The following is a 25815-nucleotide window of genomic DNA, read 5'->3' as shown; positions in this document are numbered from 1 at the left end:
CTCATGAAAAATCAAATATGGCTCTTTACAAAAAAGAGCAGCCAATTCCGAAACTGATTCCTTGCTGAGGATATAGCTACCAAAAATACCAGCTTCCTTGTCAAAAGGACTAAGGGAATATGCTGTATTGGTTCAAATGGCTGTTTTTGTAACACTGACAAAACTAAATTCAAGTCCCAAGGGCTCAAAGGTGATTTAACTGGCGGATTAATCCGCATCACCCCTTGCATAAAACCCTGGACTAAAGAATGCGTAGCAAGCGTTCTTTGAAATAAAATCGATAAGGCTGAGACTTGGCTCTTAATAGTACTCAGGGCCAACTTCATCTCTACGCCTAATTGTAGAAAGGCAGTAATTCTGTCTATGATATATCTTCCGAGGGTGCCAACCTTTGGATTCACACCAGGAAACATAAGCCTTCCAGACTCTATAATATATAGTTCTGGAAGCTGGCTTCCTTGCATTAATCAAAGTAGAAATAACTGGCCCGGAAAGCCCATGTTTCTTCAGAATGTGGGTTTCAATAGCCAGGCCGTTAAATTTAGCGTTCGTAAAGTGGGATGGAAACTCGGCCCCTGTGGGAGCAGGTCTGGCCTTAGTGGGAGGAACCATGGACCCTCCACTGCCATCCTTACGATTTCTGCGTACTATGACCTTCTGGGCCATGCTGGTGCTACCAGAATTACCGGCTTTCTTTCCAGCTTGATCCTGCAAAATCGTCGTGGCAGCAACTGACTAGGGGGGAATGCCTAGATCAGTGAGAACTGATCCCATGGGGTCACCAACGCATATGTTCCGTATGCTATCCCTTGTCCTGGACACAAAGTTGACTAACTTCATGTTGAACCTGGACGCTAGAAGATCTACGTCCGGAGTCCCCCATCTTTGGCAAACAGCCCCAAAAATGTCGGGGTGAAGAGACCATTCCCCCGGGAATAACTGCTGGCAACTTAAGTAGTCCGCCTGCCAATTCTCTACACCCGGAATGAAGACTGCTGATAGGCATGGAATATTCCTTTCTGCCCAAGTTATAATATGGTTCACCTCTCTGTGCCCTGAGAGGAATAATTGGCTTGTTTTTCTACGTAATCGCCTGAAGGTAATACCTCATCCTGTGCCCACTGTTCCCTTGGTAAAGGGTTTGAGGTGGGGGGAAGGGGATCTAGCACTCTTTCTATACACTTGGATGGAGGATGCGATTAAAGCGGCTAATCTTCCTTCTAAGCCCTGCAGGGCAGAGGAAAATGCATCTTCAGTCACGTATACAGGGGCTGAAGTGTGAGAAGCAGTTGCACCACCAATAGGTTCCAATGACTCACCCTGGCTTGCCACATCTGGTATTTCCGGAGAGGATGATAGTGTGGAGGGCATGACTGGAGTTCCGAGCGCCTGGGGGTGGAATTTTTGGTACCTTTGTGGTAGTTCTGGAAGTCATAATGCTAAGCACAAAAGCAGAGGCACTTTTAAGTCAAATATACTATTTGCTGAGCAATAGTCTAGCAGCAAAAGCTACCATACAGATCAGCTTTTGATGCTGAACAACAATTGTATTTTCCTGTACTGGAAATGCCTGTATACTTCGCTTACGTGCCCCAGTGCTCCTGTGTGACAGCCTCTACTCTTCAGCTGCTCTAATAGAGACTGTTTGTCCTAAGAGCGCCGGCTTTATAGAAGAGACTTCAGGTGTGAGCCTGATTACTTCCCAGTGGGCGCATCGTGTGTTCCACGCGGACGCTAAGTCCTGCACACGGCGCCGCCTGCCTTAGCCATGCCCCTTCAGTGACCCGCCCTCCTCCGTTAAATTAACCTTAGCGGACGGCATGGCATTTGGGTCTGAATGCAGACCTGAAGTAGAGGAGGCTACAGCTGCCACCTGGCATTCCTGGCAGGTTTGCTATATGCATGGGCACAACAAGGATTTAAAGGCAGGTAAAATATAGTAAAATGTTTTAAAATCTTCATCAACTCTCTGGTTGTCTGTTAAATCCCCTAACCTCAAGATTTATAAGCAGCCCCGCACTCCTATTTTTGGGGGAAATCTTACATTTAGCAGTTGAGGCTTATATTCTGTTTTCATAAGTGTACATTAGTTTAGCGCTGTCATTTTTGCCAATTCAATGTAATGATTTATTCAGATATGCAGATGTAGTACAGCTTTTACATAAAAAATGCTGTACCCTCGGTCCCTTAGTTTCCCCAAGGGGGGGGGGGGACATTTTGTTCAATTACAAACCCCCACCAGCTATTGGGACACACACTGCTGTTTGTAGCTGGACACAGAGCTGCTGAGGAGCACAAGGTATTTTTACTCCCTCTAGAGGAGATTTTAACGCATTTACAATGTCAAATGGAAGAAAAAAAGGCATAGGTGGACTTTGCAATTCCTAAGCTTCTTACCTTACCTTTTCCTCACTGCAGGATACTGCTGAAACAGACAGATCCAAACTTCACCCATCACAGCGGGCAGCGTTCGTAACCTTCGAAGACCGGGTCCCTATTATAGGGGTCCCACTCCTTTGGACCTGTATAGCACCCCTCAAGAAAATCTTTAGGTGATGTAACATTACCAAAAAAGAGTCCTGGTTCCTGGGGTCCATTCCTCAAAAGAGTGGCTTACAGGCAAAACCTCGTTCTTCAATGCAAGGCACGGGTACTATCCTATGGCCTCAGTGGCTTGGATGGATCCGGTCAAATGGAGGAATTTGAATCCAGCATGGATCCCTCCTGGAGCTCCTCAGAGCACATCTTTACTCGTGACCAACACCTTAGACATTGGCGAAAAAAATGAGGTACTCCTGGAAGGAGGAGGGGTTATATAGGGGAATGAACTTCCTGTATTGGGTATACCAGTGTCAACACCTGAAGGTGGCCCATAATCCATTAAGTTATTACTTAGGCTCTGTGTCCCATGATGTATGATAAAGAAATAAAAAACCACAGAGGTGATCAAATACCACCAAAAGAAAGCTCTATTTGTGGGGAAAAAAAGGACAAAAATGGTACTTGGGTACAGTGTCGCACAACCGTGCAATTGTCAGTTAAGGTATTGCAGTGCTGTATAGCAAAAAATTGCCTGGTCATGAAAAGGGTAAAACATTCCAAAGTAGTTAAGCAAGGTTCCAGTATTAAAAAGACAACTGTGATCATAATATTCATTAGATGGAACTGTTACATCTTGACTTTGTTTGCTTTGTAATTGTCTGAACCCATTTACATGATATAATGTTCTTGGAACCATTTTGTGTAATTTTGCGTTAAAATGTTTATGCAAAAAAAAAGACAGCAGTGTTAAATACCCAAATGACTCACACACTGGACCCACCCCCTGCCAGATTTATGTCAAGAACATATATGAAGCAGTGTGTATATATTTCCCCCCCCATTTTTAATTTACTTCAATTTAGACCGAAAGCAAACCTAAGCTCAGCTATTCATTCTGGGACTCCCTCTTGCTGCATCCAACCTATAGATAAAAACCAAAAACCTTCTAACCAGCTAGCCACATAAATCTCCTCCTTTTTTATTATCGACATTTACATTATCTCACAAAGTGAGTACACCTCTCACATTTTTGTAAATATTTTATTATATCCTTTTGTGACAACACTGAAGAAATGACACTGTTACAATGTAAAGTAGTGAGTGTACAGTTTTTATAACAGTGTAAATTTGCTGTCCCCTCAAAATAACACACAGCCATTAAGGTCTAAATGTAGAGGACTTTTTTTTGGACATTTTCACTTAGGGGTGTACTCGCTTTTGTTGCCAGCGGTTTAGACATTAATGGCTGTGTGTTGAGTTAATTTGAGGGGACAGCAAATTTACACTGTTATACAAGCTGTACGCTCACTACTTTACATTGTAGCAAAGTGTTGTTTCTTCAGTGGTGTCACATGAAAAGATATAATAAAATATTTACAAAAACGTGAGGGGTGTACTCACTTTTGTGAGATACTGTAAACATATAAACAATAAATACATGACAAAGAATTCCTAGAGCAAAGTGGGATTTCTAATGCAATAGCTCAGAAGTAGTCTTTCATCAAGCATAATTCTCTATTACTGAAAGTGATTCAAGCGGGAGAAGGAGTGAGGAGGATGAGTAGCTGTTCTGCCTTACTCCCTTGAATGTGCAAATTTCATCTTGAACTACAAGATTTTTACAAAGGAATAGAGAAGAACATGTTAAAAGGAGACTAAAGATCCACCTGCTGGCTCACAGCGAGAATACAATATTTAATATGCACCGCTTCACATCTAAATGGCAGTTAATCATACGATATGCCACAAACTGCAAGCAGTTATATTTTGTCACAAGCAATAATTTCACTGTAAATGGTTTGGGTTTAAGGTAACTCAACTGCTGGATGCAGCCCAGCATCGACCCACGTCAGAGTGAAAACTCTGGATGACAGTGCAAAGGATATACATAGAATTAATTGCTAATCAAGTAGCAAAGTCAAAGCTTTATATATAATCCTTCAAATTAGAGAAATTGCAACTGTATCCTTGAACTAGTCACCCAGACAGAATATATTACAATGCACAAGGATCTGCAAATACAACTCTGGAAGAGAAGCAGGATAAATGCTTTTGCCTCATCTACTAAACTAAACCTGTTATTAAATCAGGTTTTATAAAAATACTAATTTTATTATTGCACAATGTGCAGTTTTTGGGGCAATTCTTAACAAAGTGCTAAAAGCAATCATGTGTATTAACTCAGATTATAAAGCCAGACCACTGACAGGGAATTTATAACTAACCACGAAGGGTTATAGCACTTTTGCTCTTTGCCTAGCTGGTTGACTGGGAGGCACTTGCATAAATCAAAACCTAGAAGTTATTAAGTCTCAGAGGAACAATTCAGTCAGTATGTGAAAAGAATTTAGTTTCAGTTATGATCAGAACCTGAATTATAAAAAAGGATAGCAAAGTAGAAAAATAGGGCTGAATTTAACAAAGTCAGGCAGGGTTTAGCGTTCCTTTTGTATTTCTCAATAGCAAAATAATACTAACTGGTTGCAATATACGTGTGTTCCTTGTAAAATAGATAAAAATAAACTTTATATGGTAGGCCTTGGTTAAAAAAAAAAAAATAACCAAAAAAAAAAAAATAGCTCACACCAGTCTACCACATTTGATTCTCAAACTATAATATGAAAAGTCATTATTGGTATGTAGATCAAAATTGAATACCACTATACAGATGGACTTTTAAGGTTCCCAAAGATCACACATTAATCGTTAAAATATATACAATTTTATTGAATTACAATTTTAAAATAAATTTAGGCTGCTGCCCAAATATCGTTATTTTAAAATGTTTATCCCAAAATAAAAAAATAAAATAAAATTGTTGATATAACGGCTTAAAAAGTCTGAGCTGGAGTTTGGCTTCAGTCCCTAATACAGGAAGTATGTTACTGGCAAGGTTACCAGGTGGCAACAGAGGGGAAAAAAGCCTTAAAAAGAAAACAAATTCAACCACCATATCTGAGAATTGAAAAGCTGCAATATGTTTATTTTTTGGTTTACTATCACTTTAAGATTATAAATTCTATGTATGAACTCAAAAACAGATTATGCTTATGAAAAATAACTACATTAACCTCCTCTTGTCACCATGATGGATCTATGCAGTAGCTGGGTGGGCCTTCACACAGTCCCCGCACATACACTATACATCCATATGGGTCCAAAGGTTCTGTGCACTCAGTGAGCGCTTCCAGAACATTGATCAATTGTCATCGACCGAGACTGATCAGAAGCTAGTGGTACGGCCTCCTTGCATTAACACCCATTTAAAGGGCCGCTGGGAGGCCGAAATGCCTAAATCTGAGCCATGCATGGCTAGCAGTTATAAGCAGCACTTTAAAAGCTCCAGCATCGCTTTTATTTTCTAGTAACATAACATTTAACTGCATATCAAGGCCACGAGATTAAAGCGTGTTAGCAAAAAAAAAAAAAAAAAAAAGGTCCTTTTTCTTTAAAGCATGTTATACAGCACAGTGCTTGTGCTGTGTCATTTGGCCCCCTGTATCACCTAAAAAAAACTGGCTGATCCTGCCTGGCTATGCCCTCCCCCCTGTAAACGGACCACAGTATATCATGTCTGCTGAGCCCTGCCACCGTGGTCAGTTTACTTACCTCCATCATCCGCGGCCCTGCTCTGTCCTCTCCCCCCTCCCCTCCCTGCTGGCTGCTCATGTCAGTGCCTGCCACCTCCGCTCCTGCTGCTCTTATATCTAATATAAAATCATTCCATCCAATCTGTAATATAACAATAAGTGTCACTGTGTCTGTGTTATATAAAACATATGCTGATCTGTACCTACAGTATCTCACAAATGTGTGTACACCCCTCACATTTTTGTAAATATTTTATATCTTTTCATGTGACAACACTGAAGAAATGACACTTTGCTACAATGTAAAGTAGTTCGTGTGCAACTTGTATAACAGTGTAAATTTGCTGTCCCTTTAAAATAACTCAACACACAGCCATTAATGTCTAAACCGCTGGCAACAAAAGTGAGTACACCCCTAGGTGAAAATGTCCAAATTGGGCCCAATTAGCCATTTTCCCTCCCCGGTGTCATGACTCAGTGTTACAAGGTCTCAGGTGTGAATGGGGAACAGGTGTGTTAAATTTAGTGTTATCACTCTCACTTTCTCATACTGATCACATGGATTATGGGAATCATGTCCTGTGGTCTGATGAGACCAAGATAAACTTATTTGGTTCAGATGGTGTCCAGCGTGTGTGGCAGCAACCAGGTAAGGAGTACAAAGACAAGGGTGTCTTGCCTACAGTCAAGCATGGTGGTGGGAGTGTCATGGTCTGAGGTGCATGAGTGCTGCCAGCACTGGGGAGCTACAGTTCATTGGGAGAACCATGAATGCCAACATGTACTGTGACATACTGAAGCTGAGCATAATCCCCTCCCTTCGGAGACTGAGCCACAGGGCAGTATTCCAACATGATAACGACCCCAAACACACCTCCAAAACCACCACTGCCTTGCTAAGGAAGCTGAGCATAAAGGTGATGGACTGGCCAAGCATGTCTCCAGACCTAAACCCTATTGAGCATCTGTGGGGCATCCTCAAACGGAAGGTGGAGGAGTGCAAGGTCTCAAACATCCACCAGCTTTGTGATGCCGTCATGGAGGAGTGGAAGAGGACTCCAGTGGCAACCTGTGAAGCTCTGGTGAACTCCATGTCCAAGAGGGTTAAGACAGTGCTGGAAAGTAATGAAGGCCATACAGAATATTGACATTTTAGGCCCAATTTGGATATTTTCACTTAGGGGTGTACTCACTTTTGTTGCCAGCGGTTTAGACATCAATGGCTGTGTATTGAGTTATTTTGAGGGGACAGCAAATTTACACTGTTATACAAGCTGTACACTCACTATTTTACATTGTAGCAAAGTGTAATTTCCTCAGCATTGTCACATGAAAAGATATAATAAAATATTTACAAAAATGTGAGGGGTGTACTCACTTTAGTGAGATACTGTATATCACAGTGGCTCCCCGCAATCACGTGACTCCTCAGCGGGAGTGCTCGGCCCCGCCCTCTGGAGCTGTCAGTCGGGCAGAGGAGGGAGTTGAGGAGTCACGTGTTCACCGAGAGCCGCTGTGATATAAGTACAGATTGGCATATTCTTATATAACACAGGGACACTTCTTGTTATATTACAGAGGGGACGGGAGGATTTTATATCAGTGGTTTAACAACCACTTTAAATTAAAATTTTAGTTACATGTAAACATAAAAATAACTGAAAAAAAGTATTACAAATATTAAATATGCAATACAGAAGTCTTTCTTGTGGTTTACCTCATAGTCTCAAAGTGTGGGTAAACACTACATGGTAAAGACATCTATGTTTATAAAGCAAAAAATGCCTACTGCTGCAAGGGAGCCAGTCCTACATGCCCCTGCAGATCCAAAACCTTGCCGGTCTGAATACATGCAATGAATCCAAAAACCAGGTCCATGCTGCTCCCTGCTAGAAGTTTATTTTTACAACCGAAGACACAATGTAGACAGGTGACAAGTTAGAGCAAGAAAAGAGTCTTTAAGTCTAAGCACTTTTTGTGCCTAAACATGTGAAGGGTCTTTATCTTAATACCTGTCTGCATTGTGCAACTGTTTATACAAATAGACCTTGGTCCAGCAGTAAGCAATGTGGACCAGGTTTTTATATTTCATTGTGAGGCTATCCATGTCATTGGAAGACAGAGGGATCTTCTGAACATGAAATTATCTTCCTAAAGGGGTTGTAAAGCCTCATGGTTTTTCACCTTAAAGCGGAGTTCCACCTAAAAATGGAATGCAACCGGAATCATTGCAATAACATTGTGAGAGTGATTGGCATTTCCCTGGATAGTCATCAGCCAGCGAGGAGGTGATGAGCCTAAAAGGGATCGCTTGACTATGTCACGAGCTATACAATGTTTTTAGATTAAAGATTGAGCTTTACAATATTACATTAGTGGAGCCTTTCTTTTTCATGTACCCATGGATATGCACCTTTTCTACAAGGAACTGTAGAGAAGTGGAATGGTTTGTTAAGGAATCTTTGTACAACTTATTCTTATGGCTTACTAGCCTAACCATGAGAGTGGTAGGCAATTAAATTTGGTGAGTTTCCACCTGATGGGAACGGGTTGGAAGCGACACATACAGTGGTGGATACCTTATGGTGTTTTTTCTTAATTAGGACATCACTGGGAATTATCGTCACATTTTTTTGTTGTTTAAAGAAGACTGCTATTGGACTCTTGTTATGTTATTCATTTTAAGACATTTTAATTTCATTATCTTTTATATTTTCTTCTTTGCACATGAATATATATATTCGATCATTACATTTTTGTACTGAACACTGAATTAGTTAGGTGTTATTGTTGTGCTACTGTGAATTTTGCTATATATGTACTTTGTTATATACATTTCATTTTCACACATTACCCTCTTTTTATTTATTTTTTTAATATATAGAGATCCTTCACTTTTTAGTGCTGCACACACCACACAAATATCTACAAGACCCCAAATGCCAGAACCCAGTGGCATGTGTGCGCAAGCATCAGAATACCCCACGTGTGCACAAGTGTGCTGCTGGTGTCTGCTAGGTATGCAAGACATAGGTAAAGATGGTGCCGCAGATCAGGAGCCACATGGCCAAGAATGTCCCAGGCGTGAAGTTCCTCTTTAAAGCGGAGCTACACTGCATCTGAGCACCACAAAGCAAAAATGAGGTTTAATTCATTCTTAATATTGAAAGCAAACTCCCCCATCCATCCATGTCTCCATACTTTATTTTGCTGAGAAATTACTTTGAAAAACAAACCCTGGCATTTTGGGCTGTGGCCATCTTGACTAAGGGCAAATGATTCATGTAGCATGTACTTCCTGCAATCCATCTGACCTTAGCTCAGGCATGCAGGCAGAAGGGCGTGCTTAACTGAGAAAGCCCCTCTTCCCCTTCCGAAGACTCCTGATATGTATGACATCATTTGCCTAGGCCTATAAACCAGAAAGTAACTGAATAAATGTAAAAAAAAAAAAAAAAAAAGGTTAAAACAAGTAAATATGATATATTTTCCTATCTATTTACTAATGCTAGCAGCATAAGGATTAAAAATTTTCAAAGTTGTTTGAGAGCGTGAAGTTCCACTTTAAAAGAAATCTGAAGTCTATTTTCATGTTGAATATGTATGAATGCAATTTAAAGTGAATGTATAGACATAACTTTTTGTTTTGCTTCAGATAGTATAGAAAAGAGTTAGAAACCCCATCAAGTTTATATTGCTCTCTGTGTCCCTAGGTAGGTATGAAGATCAAGCTGCTCTTTTTGTCCTGGTGACCATAATCACTGATATAGAAAGTGATGGCATATCCAACATTTTGCATTACACACCAAAACAAGATATCTCCAGGACAGAAAGTGAAGGTTATCTCCTCAACAGGACTCAAACATCAAAATAATAAACTAACAAGATTGTATTTCTTCCTAAAACTTAAAAAAAAAAAAAAAAATTTAAAATAAAGAAACCGCATGATAGAATGCAAATGTACATTTTGCTTTCTCAATTTTCAGGGGTGAAAAGGTGAACTTTCACTTTAGCTCAGTGCTTATTTTCTACATTTCCTGTAAATAACATTTTCTTTTTTTTATTCTCGCTAAGCACAGAGATGACCGGAATTAACAAATCATAGCATTAGATAACGGCTTTCGGAAAAAAAATTAAAAGTTCACAGCAGAGAAAACCTTTCCTAAAAGTAAGAATTTTCTTGCCTCTTAAATGGTGCCACTAACCATTGAAGGTGTTCCCCAGGAATTATGAGTTGGAGGAGTAGACGAGGAGCCCGAAATAATGAGCTTCAGATAATTACTTGGCATGCAAGCTTGTTAGTGGCTTTCTGGAGCTGGCTAGAGGCTGGTGCAGCTGTGCGTGAACACAAAACCAACCTTAAATCACAGCCTAATCTGGCGCCTGATAAGAGGCTGATTATGAAAAACACACATCATAAATCAGTTTCCATATTACATACTCAGAAAAACAGATAAGAGCAGATTTAGTGACAGACTGGTACCCCTATTACAAAAAAACCCTTGCTCATTTCTGTTAATTTATGCCACAATGGTCAAAGATCACTGTAGTAAAGTCATATTACATAAATGTGATAGCTGAACTTTAGGGGAATGGTTGAGGTAACATCAAGGGTAATATGACGTGACTGAGTTTTGCGCATCTGCCATCCTATGCATTCTGTTAAATATTGTAACTTCAGGCATAACAAAATCTTTACAACATAAGGCTGGAGTTTATTCAGACTTCCATCCAAAAATACAGCCATGTACCAAAGCCAAACAGAGGGTTACAATCATATTGTAAGTATGTAAAGAGATTAATTTGTGCTGTAAGCTGCATTAAGTTAAAATAAGTGCAAAAACATTGATGAGTAATATACAGTATATACCCATACACCGATACAGTTCCCCATAAAGGTTTTACTAAGGTCTATCGGCATGGACATAAACAGCTCAATGTCAGTATTTGCGGACAATACTAAGCTAAGAAGGGCAATAACTTCTACGCAGGATGTGAAACACTTGCAAGAAGAGCTAAACAAATTAATGGACCGGTGCGCGTGCCCGGCGGCCGCGATGTCCGCCGGGCACCCGCGATTGCCGGGTAACAGAGCAGGAGCGTGGATCTGTGCATGTAAACACAGATCCACGTCCTGTCAGAGAGGAGAGGAGACCGATGGCGTGTCCCTTGTACATAGGGACAGCGATCGGTCACCTCCCCCAGTCAGTCCCCTCCCCCCACAGTTGGAATCACCTCCTTAGGTCATACATTAACCCCTCGAGCGCCCCCTAGTGTTAACCCCTTCCCTGCCAGTCACATTTACACAGTAATCAATGCAATTTTATAGCATTGATCGCTGTATAAATGTGAATGGTCCCAAAAATGTGTCAAAAGTGTCCGATGTGTCCGCCGCAATATCGTAGTCACAATAAAAATTGCAGATTGCCGCCATTACTAGTAAAAAATAAATAAATAATAAAAATGCTATAAATCTATCCCCTATTTTGTAGACGCTATAACTTTTGCGCAAACCAATCAATATACGCTTATCGCAATTTTTTTTTACCAAAAATATGTAGAAGAATACGTATCGGCCTAAACTGAGGAAAAAATTTGTTAAAAGAAAAAAAAAAATTGGATATTTATTAAAGCAAAAAGTAAAAAATATTGTGTTTTTTCAAAATTGTCCCTCTTCTTTTATTTATAGCGCAATAAATAAAAACCGCAGAGGTGATCAAATACCACCAAAAGAAAGCTCTATTTGTGGGGAAAAAAATGATAAAAATTTAATTAAGGTGCAGTGTAACATGACCGCGCAATTGTCATTCAAAGTGCGACAGCGCTGAAAACTGAAAAATGGCTTGGGCAGGAAGGGGGTGTAAGTGCCCAGTATTGAGGTGATTAAGAAAAGGATTTTACAAGAAAGCTGTAGGAAAAATCAAATTTTCTTTATCATACATCACAGGACACAGAGCAGCCATAATAATTACTATGTGGGATGTCCTAAAGCAATGTTCCTGAGGGGAGGGAGACACAATCACAGAAACTGCCTCCTGAGAAGGAGTTATGCTGCGTACACATGGTCGGAATTTCTGACAACAAATGTTCGATGTGAGCTTGTTGTCGGAAATTCCGACCATGTTTAGGCTCCATTGGACATTTGTTGTCGGAATTTCCGACAACAAAAATTTGAGAGCTGGTTCTCAAATTTTCCCACAACAAAATCCATTGTCGGAAATTCCGATCGCGTGTACACAATTCCAACGCACAAAATTCCACGCATGCTCGGAATCAAGCAGCAGAGCCTCACTCGCTATTGAACTTCATTTTTCTTGGCTCGTTGTATGTGCTGTACGTCACCGTGTTCTTGATGTTTGGAATTGCCGGCAACATTAGTGCGACCGTGTGTATGCAAGACAAGTCTGAGCCAACATCCATCGGAAATAAATCCAGGATTTTGTTGTCAGAATGTCCGATCGTGTGTACGCGGCATTATTCTGCCGTCCGTAATATACTGTGGCCAAAGCAGTATCCTCCGTGGCTTTGATATCCATCTGGTAAAATCCTGTGAATTTATGTACCAAAGACCATGCAGTGGCCTTAAAAACCGGAGCAACTGACCCCTGATGGCAGATGGCCTAAGATGCCACCACACACCTGGTAGCAACCGCTCTCACCAAAAAGGGGTGCCCATTCAAGCCATAGGCTTGAATAATTAACTGGCGGGAGCCAATGAAAAAAAAAATAGTTGGCTTGAATGCCTCCTGCCTTTCCTGGGCTCTGCTGGCAGCACAAACCAGGATTCCTGACCTGCGCTGACAATCCAAGTAAATCCTGACCACCTGAACTACCTCCAGGGCATGCAGCGATCTTACTCCTGCCAACTGAGGATTAAAAAAGAAGGCAAGACACTATCCTGATTCAAGTGAAAACTAGAAACCACGCTAAGCCATAAAGATGGATGAGGATGCAACATCACCTTATGATGATGCAAGACCAAGAACAGCTCCTGGCATGAGAGAGCCGTCAGCTCTGACAACTCCACTTGCTGAGGTCATAGTAACCAAAGGAGCCAACTTACGAGTCAAGGACTAACAATTGGTTCAAAAGGTACCAAAAAGGTGGCCTCTGCAAGGATAGTCAAGAGCAAATTCAAGTATCAAAGCACACAAGAGTGGCTTGACCGGCGTAACTGTCTGCGTTACACCCTGTATGAAGTATGAATCAAGGCGTGAGAAAACGGCCTCTGGTAAAAAATGGATAGGGGCGAATCTGACCCCTAATGGTACTTAAGGCCAATCTCCTTTCCCCTACCAATTGGAGAAAGGAAAAAAAGACTCCCACTCACATATATTTGTGGGTGCCTCTACCTGGCTTCACCCCAGGCATAAAATATTTCCAAGTCCTGTAATTGAAGCTCCCTCAAGCCGACTTCCAAGCGCTTAACAGTGCAGAGACAACAAGATCCAGGACCATTAGGTCCAGCTGGACTGGAAGTGTCCAAGGCTATTGTAAGTGTACCAAGCCCTCCTGGCCTTATTTGGCTAACACTATTATTGGTGTTACCACCTCCCGGATTCAAAGATGCTGCAGTAGTTGAAACAGAGGGAAGGCGTCAATTAGGGAGAAATGATCCCTAAGGTATTACCAGTGCATCTACCCCTATTGCCAGTGGGATTCTCGTCCAACCTGTCCAACTTGTTGTAGAACTTGGAATCCAGTAGATCCACCTGCAGAGTTGCCTAACATTGGCAGATTTCCAAAAAATGTCTCAGGAAGCAGGGAACGCATGGTCCCAGCATTAGTTGCTGATGACTGGAAACCCCCCTGTCATTTCTCTATACCTGGAATATGTACTGGCGACAGAGACAGCACCTGTTGTTCTGCCCCAGACAGAATGTAGTTCACTTTCCTGAGCCACCCAACTCCTGGTGCTGCCCTGGTGGTTAATATATGCCACTGTAGAGGCATTGCTAGATTAAATCTACAACTGATTTGTTCAATAATCCAGAGCCAGGTGTACTGGCCAAAAAAGTTTTAGATATTGCAGGGCAGTATTCTCTCCTGTGGAGACCAAGTCCACTAAACTGTAGTCACCTTCCAACCAACTGGAGAGACTGGCACTAGTGGTTATTATCTTCCAAACTCCTGAAAGGAAGAAGTTCACCTTCTCCAGATTCCGAACCATCAATCACCAATTTGAGCTCTGCAATAACCCGGGAACAGAGTCCTCCAACAACCCAATGCTTGGATCCTCATGTTCTAGACAGAGAGAATGTTCATCTACAAAAGACCTGGACTAGGATTATACGTAAAAATGTATCGAATGAGAAACTGGAACCAACTGCTTCCTGAGCAAAGATTATTGAGGTATATTGAAATTGGCACCCCTTCATTTTCAGCAAGTCAAGCACTGGAGCTGGGAGCTTTGTGAACACTCGGAGCTGTGGCCAGCCCGAAGAGCAGAGTCACAAAAATAAAAAAAGACTACTTTCCACTGCAATTGCAAAAACCCTTGATGAGCCTGGAAAAAAGTGGCACATGAAGATATGCATTATTGATGGCTATGGACCTAGAAATCTACCTCGCAGAGCGGTCAACACTAAATAGACAGAGCTGAAACAGAATGATGTCCAGTGGCTTAAGATCTAAGCTAGACTATGTCCCCATTTTGTTTTGGGACCGCTACCTGTTGAGTTTTTTTTTTAGTTTTTTTTAATAATGAGCCCATACCTTCTGCTCCAAGAGTCAAATGTACAGCAAAAGACTGACGAATCTGTGGCAGACCCAGAAGGCCCAAAGAGGCGTACCTACCCTACCAAGCTGGCTAAAGATGGAGCAAACCACCTCAGAGACTGCCCTAAGATCCATTGGCCTAAGATACGCTCAAAACATAGCAGCCTCCGATGCCTCCTTCACACAGGTGGGGAAAAGCTTACAGCATCTGGTATTCCCGGGCAGTCTCCCATCCATATACTAACCAGGCAGGCTTGATCCTGCTTAAGCTTCGATCAACAGAGATCAGGCATGATCAAGGTGATGCGGTCTCAGTCAATCTGATGAAAAATGAATGCGTCAGAAAACACTGCAATGCCAAACACCACAGTGGCTCATATGTACCTGACACCACTGTCCATCGGGAGATGTGGACAGCGCCAGATCACTGAACCTGAAAGCGGTGCGGCTGCCTCTTTTGTGGAACCATTTAACTGGTATAACATAGCAACTATATTTACCGCTATGCAACCCCTTAGATATGTGAGTATGCAGGTACCGAGATATGCAGGTATACAAGTATTCTTGCCGTTCATGCATTTATGTATGCACTTCAAGGCAAATAAGCACATATGTATGTAGTCCTAGGCAGATAAGCACATATGTATGCAGTTTAATGCAACTAAGCACATATGTATGCTGTTCAAACTAAGCATATACTGTAGATATGCAGTACAAATGAAAACATGCCAGCATGCGTTTAAGCAATTATGCATTTATGTAAGCATGTAAGTATGTGCTTATGCAAATATGCGTTTAGGCAAAACACGAAAGCACGTGTCTATGCAAACAAGCGCTTATGCAACACTTGCCCATGGAAACATGCATTTACACAATAAGCAAACATGCGCTTATGAAGCATGTTTATGCAACACGTATATATGCAAACTTGTTTATGCAACATCTGTTTATGCAACATGTGTTTATGCAAACATGCATTTATGCAAACATGTATCTATGCAAACACGCAGTTACGCAAACATGTATACGTGCGTTTATGCAAACATGTATCTATGCCAACATGCGTTTATGCAAACATGCATATATATGAAACATGTACACACGTCTATGCAAAAATCTGCCTATGAAAACCTGCATCTACGCAACACGCGTCCAGGAAAACACGCGCCGTCCCGGCCAGCCTTGAGGGACTGCATGACGGGCGGATGGGCACTGCCTGTTGGGCGCGGGGGCCTATGGGGTGGGCAGGCCGGGGCCCTCTGCAAACATGTGCCTATTCAAGCAAGCAAGCGCGTGTCTATGCAAACTTGTGCCTATGCAAGCATTATGAAACATGTATACTATGCTGCACCAACTTAACTGCACCTGGGGTCATACTAGTTTTGCAGAATTAGAAAAGTACATAGGCATCCAATGCAGCCTCTATGCTGCTTCAACAGCCTAAAACTAAGCTCCTGCAGACCAAATTCATGCTATTCTGGAGACACAACTCCTTAAAGTGCATCGATGCCCATGTTCTTTCAAACATGTGCTTATGCCACATGTATCTATGCAACATCTATACAAAACATGTGTTTATTCAAACATGCGTTCAAGCAACAACTTTGCAAGCATGTATATGTAGCGCTGGTAGATTTTCAATCTACAGCTTACAGGTAAATTTAGTAGGTTATCTGTTTCATACATAGTCAGATTTAGCCTCTGTTCCAGTTTGGCTGTGTTGCATGTAGTTTCACACTGTGCCTGTGGGTGTCGTTGTCGCCATGGGTCGCTGTTGGAAAGGCAACATGTTAAAGCGTATGAGTGCTCTTCTGTCCCGGAGATAACTCGGTGGAGGTAGTCCTCCGAGTTGCATTCTGGGAGAGGGTATTTATGGGACAGACGCCATGTTTTAGGGTCTTTCGTTCCACCTGCTGGCCCTCCTGGCCGACAAGTATGTGTTAGGAGTACTACCGCAAGGTCCTCCGACCGGGAGGACCACGTTGCTGCAGCGTATGGGTTGGCCCAGAAGCCTGTCTGGGGCCTACCACAGCGACGAGGGAATGGTCCTGTGCTGTCTGTCCTGCGGGAAGAAGCTGGACTACTGAGAAGATCCCAGGGGAGGACCCGCCATAGAAGGATCATGCAGAGTGCTGGTCTGGAGAGGGGCCTGGTGACTCAGTTGGAGGACGCATCCTAAAGTTAACCTACTACATAGTATTGCCGGGTCGGCTTAAAGGTTCTAGTGCTGTGTTTGCTATCCATCGTAAACCATTACATCCTGTGGCAGAGGATCGTACAGGTTTCTATTCTATTCAAGTCTGTGGCAGAGACTTTTGTTCGTGCTGCGTACCGGCTGCTAGGTTAGTGAGAGAAATCTATCCGGGCGGGCAAAGATTCAACTCTAAAAGGAAAGTACATTCATCTACAAGATTCCAATTCCTCCTTCTATCTCCTTCTACCTCTTTCCTGCTACTTCCTTCAGTTACTCTTTATTAAAGCATTGGGAAAGATACTCAAGTGTCTGGTGCCTACACTGTCTGGTATTAAGCTCAACGGGACCCTAGACCCGGTTCTGGTGAAATTGAGGTAACAAAGGTGATGGTAACAGCCTGCTTTAAACCAGCAGCTCCACCATGAGTTATTGCTACATATACTATGCTGCATCTGCCCAACTGCACTTGGCCCCATACTAGTTTTGCGGGATTAGCCAAATACATATGCATCCTATGCAGCCTTTTTTCTGCTTCAGAGCAGCCTAGAAGTAAGCTCTTGCAGGTCAAATGCACATTATTCTGGAGCCAAAACAGCTTACAGTGCAATGATACCTATATAGGGGTGTATCGACTTACAGTTGTACAGGCCCCCAGATTAAGCAGTAAGTATGCAGTATATAATCATGACTTGTCTGTCCACACATTTCTCCCATAGTAAAAACTCACACTTCATTAGAATCTATGGGCTGCTGTTATGTCTCAAGAGGCCCTGCTAAACCTGCCGTGCACACGGTAAACATGGCCGCCCCTCCACTTCCTGCATATATAGAAATAGGCCATAAGCCTGCGCCCTCAAGTGGCTGGAGGAGAAACAGCAGCCCACTCTCCTAAAGTACACAGAGCATGATTAAACAACACACTGCTCCCAGTTGCAACTGACAGTCAGATATCTTAAAAAAAAAAAAAAAAAAAGAGAAACTGCAAAAATGCAGACTTACCATTCCTGCTGCAGGACACTGAATATAACAGGAGTCTAATCTTCACCCATCATAACATGCTTTGTCATTAAAGACCTTCAGGGACTGGGCTCCCCCTTAATTTGGGGTCCACTCCCCTGGACCTGTATAGCACCCTGCAGGAAAACACCTTGGTCAGAACAAACACTGCACAGGGTTCCATTACGCAGGGTCCAGCGCTGTAAGGCTGCATTACAGGCAAACCTCAAAGAATCTATTCTCCTATCCAATGAGGCTCGGGTATCATCCATTTTGGCTGACAGCTTTTTTTCGAATAGATCCGATTGAAGTCCACGATTCTTAATAGAACCATCCAGACCTCCAAGTATGCTCCAAGAGCACATGCATCACATCAGTGACCACCACCTTACAGACACAGGCGAAAAAACTGAGGTACTTCCTGTAGGAGGGGTTATATAGAGGAGGATTTCCTGTTTGATTGATCCGCCAGTGTCCATTCACCTATAGGTGGCGTATAACCAACATGGTAATTATTATGGCTGCTCTGTGTCCCGTGATGTACGATAAAGAAATATGAATGCAATTTACTCACTGGGGGAGAACCTCTGGGGGAATTTAGGATGGAAAAGGACCTGGAGGTTTTAGTAGATGTAGATGATAGGCTCAGCAATGGCATGCAATGCCAGGCTGCTGCAAGCAAAGCCAACAGAATATTGGCATGCATTAAAAAGGAGATTAACTTCAGAGATAAAAGTATAATTCGCCCACTGTACAAGACTCTGGTCCGGCCGCACCTGGAGTATGCTGTCCAGTTCTGGGCACGAGTCCTAAGGAGGGATGTGCTGGAGCTGGAGAGGGTCCCTGGAAGGGCAACAAAGCTAATAAAGGGACTGGAGGATCTCAGCTATGAGGAATGACTGCAAGCATTGAACTTATTCTCTCAGGAGAAGAGATGCTTGAGAGGGGATATTTCAATGTACAAATACCGTACTGGTGACCCCACAATAGGGATAAAACTTTTCCGCGCAAGGGAATTTAGTAAGACACGCGGCCATGCACTAAAATTAGAAGAGAAGCGGTTTAACCTTAAACTGCGTAGAAGGTTCTATACTGTAAGAGCGGTAAGGATGTGGAATTCTCTTCCACAAGCAGTGGTTTCAGCAGGGAGCATTTATAATTTTAAAAGAAAATATTAGATGGGCACCTAAACGACCACAACATACAGGGATATACAATGTACTATTAACATAAAAGCAGACACACAGGTTGGACTTGATGGACTTATGTCTTTTTTCAACCTTACCAACTCTCTCAATCAGCATTGACTATTTTTAATCCTTATGCTGCTAGCATTAGCAAATAGATAGGAAAGTAGATAATATTTACGTGTTTTAAAACCTTTTTTTGTTACATTTCTTCAGTTACTTCCTGGTTCCTGGCCTAGACAAATGATGGCATACATCCCAGAAGTCTTCAGGAGGGGAGGAGGGGTTTTCTCAGCTAAGCACAGCTTCCTGCTTGCATGCCTGAGCTAAGGGCAGATGGATTCAAGGAAGAAATACATGAATCATCTGCCCTTACTCAAGATGATAGCCAGAAATGCTAGGTTTTTTTTTTGTTTTTTTTTTCAAAGTGATTTCTCAGCAAAATAAAGCATGGAGACATGGATATATGGATGGATGAGTTTGCTTTGAATATTAAAAATGAATTAAATAGGGTTTTTATTTTGTGGTGTTCAGATGCAGTGTAGTTCCGCTTTAAGTAAATAACAGATTATCTCGTTGCAATGGCTCTGAAAGTCGGTGGGATATTTTAGGCCCATCTGCCCTTACTCAAGATGGTGACAGCTAGAAATGCTAGTTTTTTTTTTCAAAGTGATTTTTCAGCAAAATAAAGCATGGAGACATGGATAATGGATGGGTGAGTTTGCTTTGAATATTAAAAATGAATTAAATAGGGTTTTTGTTTTGTGGTGTTCAGATGCAGTGTAGTTCCGCTTTAAGTAAAAAACAGATTATCTTGTTGCAATGGCTCTGAAAGTCGGTGGGATATTTTAGGCAGTAAGAAAACATGTTGTCCCTGACGATGTGTTGAAATCTGAACAAATGGTCACTGCAGTTTGTTGTGTATGAGGCTGCGAATCCACAGACAGGTCAGGGTGCCCACGCTGACCCCTGTTTACAGCCATAAGCACCTAATATGGGCACGTGAGCATCAGAACTGGACCACGGAGCAATAGAAGAAGGTGGCCTGGTCTGATTTTTTTTTTTTTTCATCTCTTAAGATTTTTTTTTTTTTGAGACAAAAGAAAAACAATCATACAAAACCAAGTCAGCCTGCGCCAGGTTGTAACCCCGGCCCTGCTAAACATATAAAAATTGGTCTCGACATTACAACCTACCACCCCCCCCTCCACTAACTACCCCCCAAATCTCTCCAAGTATCTATCTGTATATATCTGTAGTCCAGCCCTCTTGTCTTTACTCACACTACCTTCCCTCTAACATCCTTTCGGCATATCTCGGAGAATGCTTATACTTTTCCCACTCTTTCCATCTCCTTTTGAACCCTTCTTCTCCTATTTTGCCACTAAACCTAAGAAACTCCATATTATAAATTTTACTAATTTTACTTAGCCAAAGCTTCAATGGAGGGCTCTCGGGGTCCTTCCACTTTTGGGGGATTACACTTTTAGCTGCATTTAGGAGATAGGGCAGCAATGATCTCCTATATTGTTTGATGGACATGCTGACCCCATGGAGCAGACATACCCATGGCTCTTCAGGTCTGATGAATCAGGTCTTTATTTTACATCATGTTGATGGGCGGGTGTGTGTTGCATGCCTGGGGAAGAGATAGCACCAGCAGTATGGGAAGAAGGCAAGCTGGCAGAGGCAGTGTCATGCTTTGGGCAACGCTCTGCTGGGAAACCTTGGGTCCTGCCATTCATGTGGATGTTACTAATGCGTACCAACTACGTAAACATTGTTGGTGGCCAAGTACACCACTTCATGAAAATGGTATTACCTGATGGCAGTGACCTCTTTCAGCAGGATAATGTGCCCTGCCACACTGCAGGAATGGTTCAAGAATGGTTTGAGGATCACAACGAATTTGAAGTGTTCACTTGGCCTCCAAATTCTCCAGATCTCAATCCAATTAAGCATCTGTGGGATAAACTGTAAAAACAAGTCCAATCTGTGGAGGCCCCACCTTGCAACTTACAGGATTTAACCCTTTCGCTGCCAGATTCGATCTGCATTTCTGCTTCTGCTATAAGCTGATGGTCACTTCAGTGACCATCAGCTTACAGTATATCAAAACTGTTCAGCAGACACTTTTTCACACTGTCAGCTTGAAGAAAAGAAGAAAGTTGTTAACTGGCTTCTGTTCGAGGGACATCGGTCCCCTTAGTGCCCATCAGTGCTGCAAATTATTGCCCTCCAGTGTCACCCATCAGTGCCTCCTATCAGTGCTGCAAATCAGTACCTCATCATCAGTGTCACATATCAGTGCTGCCTGCCAGTGCCTATTAGTGCCACCCATCAGTGCATCCTGAATAGTGTCCACCACCGCTGCCTCATCAGTGTTCATTAGTGCAGCATATCAGTGCCACCTATCAGTCCTTCCAATCAGTGCCCATCATTGCTGCCAATCAGTACCCATCAGTGCTGCCAATCAGTACCCATCAGTGCTGCCAATCAGTACCCATCAGTGCTGCCAGGGCCCATTAGTGCTGCCAATCAGTGTCTTATCAGTGCTGTCTACCAGTGCCTCCTGATCAGTGCCCACCAGTGCAGCCTATCAGTGCCACCTCATCAGTGTCCATCAGTGAAGGAGAAAAATTACCTGTTTGCAAAATGTTATAACAAAAGTATTTAAAAAATGTTGGTCTTTTTTTGTTTGCTTAGCAAAAAATAAAAAACCCAAATGGTGATTAAATACCACCAAAAGAAAGCTCTATTTGTGTGAAAAAATTCATATGAGTACAGTGTTGCATGACCGTGCAATTGTCATTCAAAGTGTGACAGCACTGAAAACTGAAAATTGGCCTGGGCAGGAAGGGGGTTTAAGTGCCATTGTGTTGGCATTAAACTCTGCTATTTATATTTTTTATTAGGCCCCCCAGGAGGTTTATGCCATAATGTGCTAGTATGTATCGCATAGTAGCATATTATGGTAAAATTACCTGTCAGACGAAGCTTTCCAGCGGTTCCTGGGATTTTCAATTCAGTCTTCCTTCTGGGTTCACGCTTGAACGGCCAAGCCGTGATGACATCAGGCCATGATTACATCATCCCCCCACATGCACATGGCAGTCACTCAATCACAGCAAAGAGCAGTGCCATAAATGTACTCTGAGCTACACTAGCATGGCTCAGTTTACATTACTGTTGACAGGCAGGGAGAAGCATTTATGACAGGGGTCTCTTCTTTCACAAAAATCCTACCAGTTAGTGGTTTTTAACTTTTTGAATTTAGTTCCGCTTTAAGCTGGCAAAGAATCTGTATTCTGTCTATCCAGTACAGAGATTGACATCGCTCTGCCACACAGACTGCCCTGTCTGAAAGGACTGATGGCCTTTTTTTTTTTTTTCCTCCCGCAATTCAGTAACACTTACAGCACTCCCTCCCCACACCAACTTGTGACTGGACAGTGAAAGGAGAAGCAGCACACTAATTGGCTCATCTCTCTGTCAATCTGCTGTCAATTTCTTGTATTGAACACAACTAATTAGCTACTTGTCGTGCCACTCCCTCCTCCAGTCGGAGCACTGCTAGACAATGAACTATTCTCCTTCCTTGTTTCTGAGGAAAGGTGCCCTTTAATAGCGTCCCAACATCAGACTTTATGTAGCCATTTAGACATTAAAGCAAAACTGTGGGCTTAATGAATGCATTAAACTGGCACCTTCATTGTACCAAAAGTACCTCCACATGCCTGCACATCCTTCCTGATTTCTTGAAGACTGTTGGGGGGAGTAACCTCCTATGCCTCATCACTGGTACATTACTGTGAAGGGTGGTCTTACTAACTGAAAGCGAGGATTAAGTGATGTGTGCCAAAGTCAGAGAATACGGTCAATAGTTGCATATCAGGGCTCCCCATTGCAAGGGGGGGATTTACCAAGTCTGGTAACTACTTCCCTCCCACCCGCCGTCAAATGACGACGGAGCGGTGCGGCTAGGATTCTGGGATGACCTCATGTGATGGCACCCCAGAACGGTCGCTTTCACGCACCCTGCGGGGGGCGCAGCATGGCGACTGTGGCCGGGCCGTGTTTCTAGGACATGGCACGACCCCAATCTTGGTAAGGAGCTGATGACGTGGTTCTTTATCCATGCGGCCACATGTAAACAAAGAAGTGCCGTTTATCGGCTCTCCTCTCCTCACACTGACAGAGTGTGTGTCGAGGAGAGCTGATCAGTGGCATCTCCTCGCAGGGGAGACCAGTACAGGTAATTAGGACACTGATCATCAGTGCCCTGATTACAGTAAAGCCCCCGCAGCGCCCATTAGTGACACCAATCGGTGCCCATCAGTGACACCAATCGGTGCCCATCAGTGATGCCAGTCAGTGTTGCCTTTCAGTGCCCATCAGTGCCTGCTCTTCAGTGCTGCCCATCATGGCCCATCAGTGCTGCCCATCAGTGCCCACCAGTACCACCTATCAGTGCCGCCTCTGCCACCTATCAGTGCCCATCAGTGCTGGCTCTGCCACCCATCAGTGCCCACCAGTGCCACCTATCAGTGCCCATCAGTGCAGCATATTAGTGCCTCATCAGTTCCACTTAATCAGTGCCCTTCAATGCCGCCTTATCAGTGGCCATCAGTGCAGCCTATCAGTGCCCATCAGTGTCGCCTCATCAGCGCACATCAGGAGAAAAATTACTTATTTACAAAATGTACTGACAGAAACTAAGAAAAACGTTTTTCTTTTTTTCAAAATGTTTGGTCTTTTTTTTCTTTTTGTAAAAAATAAAAAACCTAGCAGTGATTAAATACCACCAAAAGAAAGCTCTATTTGTGTGAAAAAAAATGCTATAAATGTCATTTCGGTACAGTGTTGCATGACCGTGCAATTGTCATTCAAAGTGTGAGAGCTCTGAAAGCTGAAAATTGGCCTGGGCGGGAAGGAGGTGGAAGTGCCCGGTAGGCAAGTGGTCAAAGTGTATGTAAACAAAAACAATAAACTTCTCTTATTTGCTTTGATAAATACAGTATACAGTTTAAAGTGTTTTGTTATATTTGCTCAATAAGTGCAAAAAATATCTGTTGATTTTGCCAGAAATCTTGATAGCTGATAATATCCCTGTGCCCTCTGCCTGTGCACAAGGAAAAGTTATGGAGGTGAGGAGGGGGAAGAAGGGAAGATGAGAGGTCTGTTTATTTGCAAGCTATTACATATAGGGTAGGCAGGGCTGACACCTCATGCTTAGGCCTTCAGAGCTAAAAATCCACTGTGTTGTCATGTCAAAGAGGACATTCAGGAGCATACTATATTTCTGGCACAACTGTTTTTTTTTTTTGTTTTTGTACTTGAAGCATGTTTAAATGAAATCATATGCTTGTATTGAAGACATACTAAATATGATTTTTTTTTATGTCTTGATATATGGCCACCATTTAACAGTGATATCCTTTGGAAACTAACCTATGAAGCTCTGCTTCTGAAGGTGAGTATTTGGAGGTGACGTCAGCTAGATCCCCAAAGATTTGCTTGTGGTAAGTGATCAGCGAAGACAGAAGTATTAACTCTTGCCAAGTCGTACTCAATAGGCATGTGTAATCTTTAATAGAAAGGTCACAAAAAAATGGCAGCTTCTTCACCCATGTAATCTGACGGAACAAGAGTTCGTCTGCAAGCCGACACAAAAGAGCAAACAGCTCAGATTGTGTTACCTTGTACCTGAATAAGAGAAAGACAAAGATGTCAAGATGGAGGGCTATAATCACAAAGGTATATCAAGCCATAATCATTTGATACATTGTTTATTATTCGCAAAACATATTTTTTCATTGCATTGATGAGAATTGATTGTTGGCCTTGATGTCTTGCTCAATGAATGTGCAAGTTCTTGTCCCTTGTAAGTGCTTTTTATTTTAAGGTAAGTATAAAGAAATGCATAGTTTAAAGGCAATCTGCAATATACTCTTACAATACTCTTAAGTAATAGGGATGAGCTTCGAGTCAAACTCATGTTCGACTCGAACATCGGCTGTTCGCCGAACAGCGAACAATTTGCGGTGTTCGCGGCAAATTCGAATGCCGTGGAACACCCTTTAAAAGTCTATGGGAGAAATCAAAAGTGCTAATTTTAAAGGCTTATATGCATGGTATTGTCATAAAAAGTGTTTGGGGACCCGGGTCCTGTCCCAGGGGACATGTATCAATGCAAAAAAAAGTTTTAAAAACGGCCGTTTTTTCGGGAGCAGTGATTTTATTGTGTAATATCCCTTTAAATTTCGTACCTGGGGGGTGTCTATAGTATGCCTGTAAAGGGGTGCATGTTTCCCGTATTTAGAACAGTCTGACAGCAAAACGACATTTCAAAGGAAAAAAAGTCATTTAAAACTACTCGCGGCTATTAATGAATTGCCGGTCCGACAATACACATAGAAGTTCATTGATAAAAACGGCATGGGAATTCCCCACAGGGGAACCCTGAACCAAAATAAAAAAAAAATGATGCGGGGGGTCCCCCTAAATTCCATACCAGGCCCTTCAGGTCTGGTATGGATATTAAGGGGAACCCTGTGCCAAAATAAAAAAAAAACGGCGTGGGGTCCCC

At 42.5% G+C, this 25815-nt stretch overlaps 1 protein-coding gene across 1 annotated transcript in view; it reads right to left on the bottom strand.

Annotated features, from left to right (window-relative positions):
- The window catches only part of NR6A1 (nuclear receptor subfamily 6 group A member 1), a 149690-nt gene that overhangs the window by 11500 nt on the left and 112375 nt on the right, over positions 1-25815 (bottom strand). Inside the window, exon 7 of the mRNA XM_073600981.1 lies at positions 24678-24932. Coding sequence (XP_073457082.1) covers positions 24678-24932 — 255 coding nt within the window. The remainder of the gene's footprint in view (positions 1-24677; positions 24933-25815) is intronic.

The sequence above is a fragment of the Aquarana catesbeiana genome, linkage group LG09 (assembly GCF_042186555.1).
Source record: "Aquarana catesbeiana isolate 2022-GZ linkage group LG09, ASM4218655v1, whole genome shotgun sequence".
NCBI classification, from domain to species: domain Eukaryota; kingdom Metazoa; phylum Chordata; class Amphibia; order Anura; family Ranidae; genus Aquarana; species Aquarana catesbeiana.
This window is presented reverse-complemented; position numbering and strand designations above follow the sequence as displayed.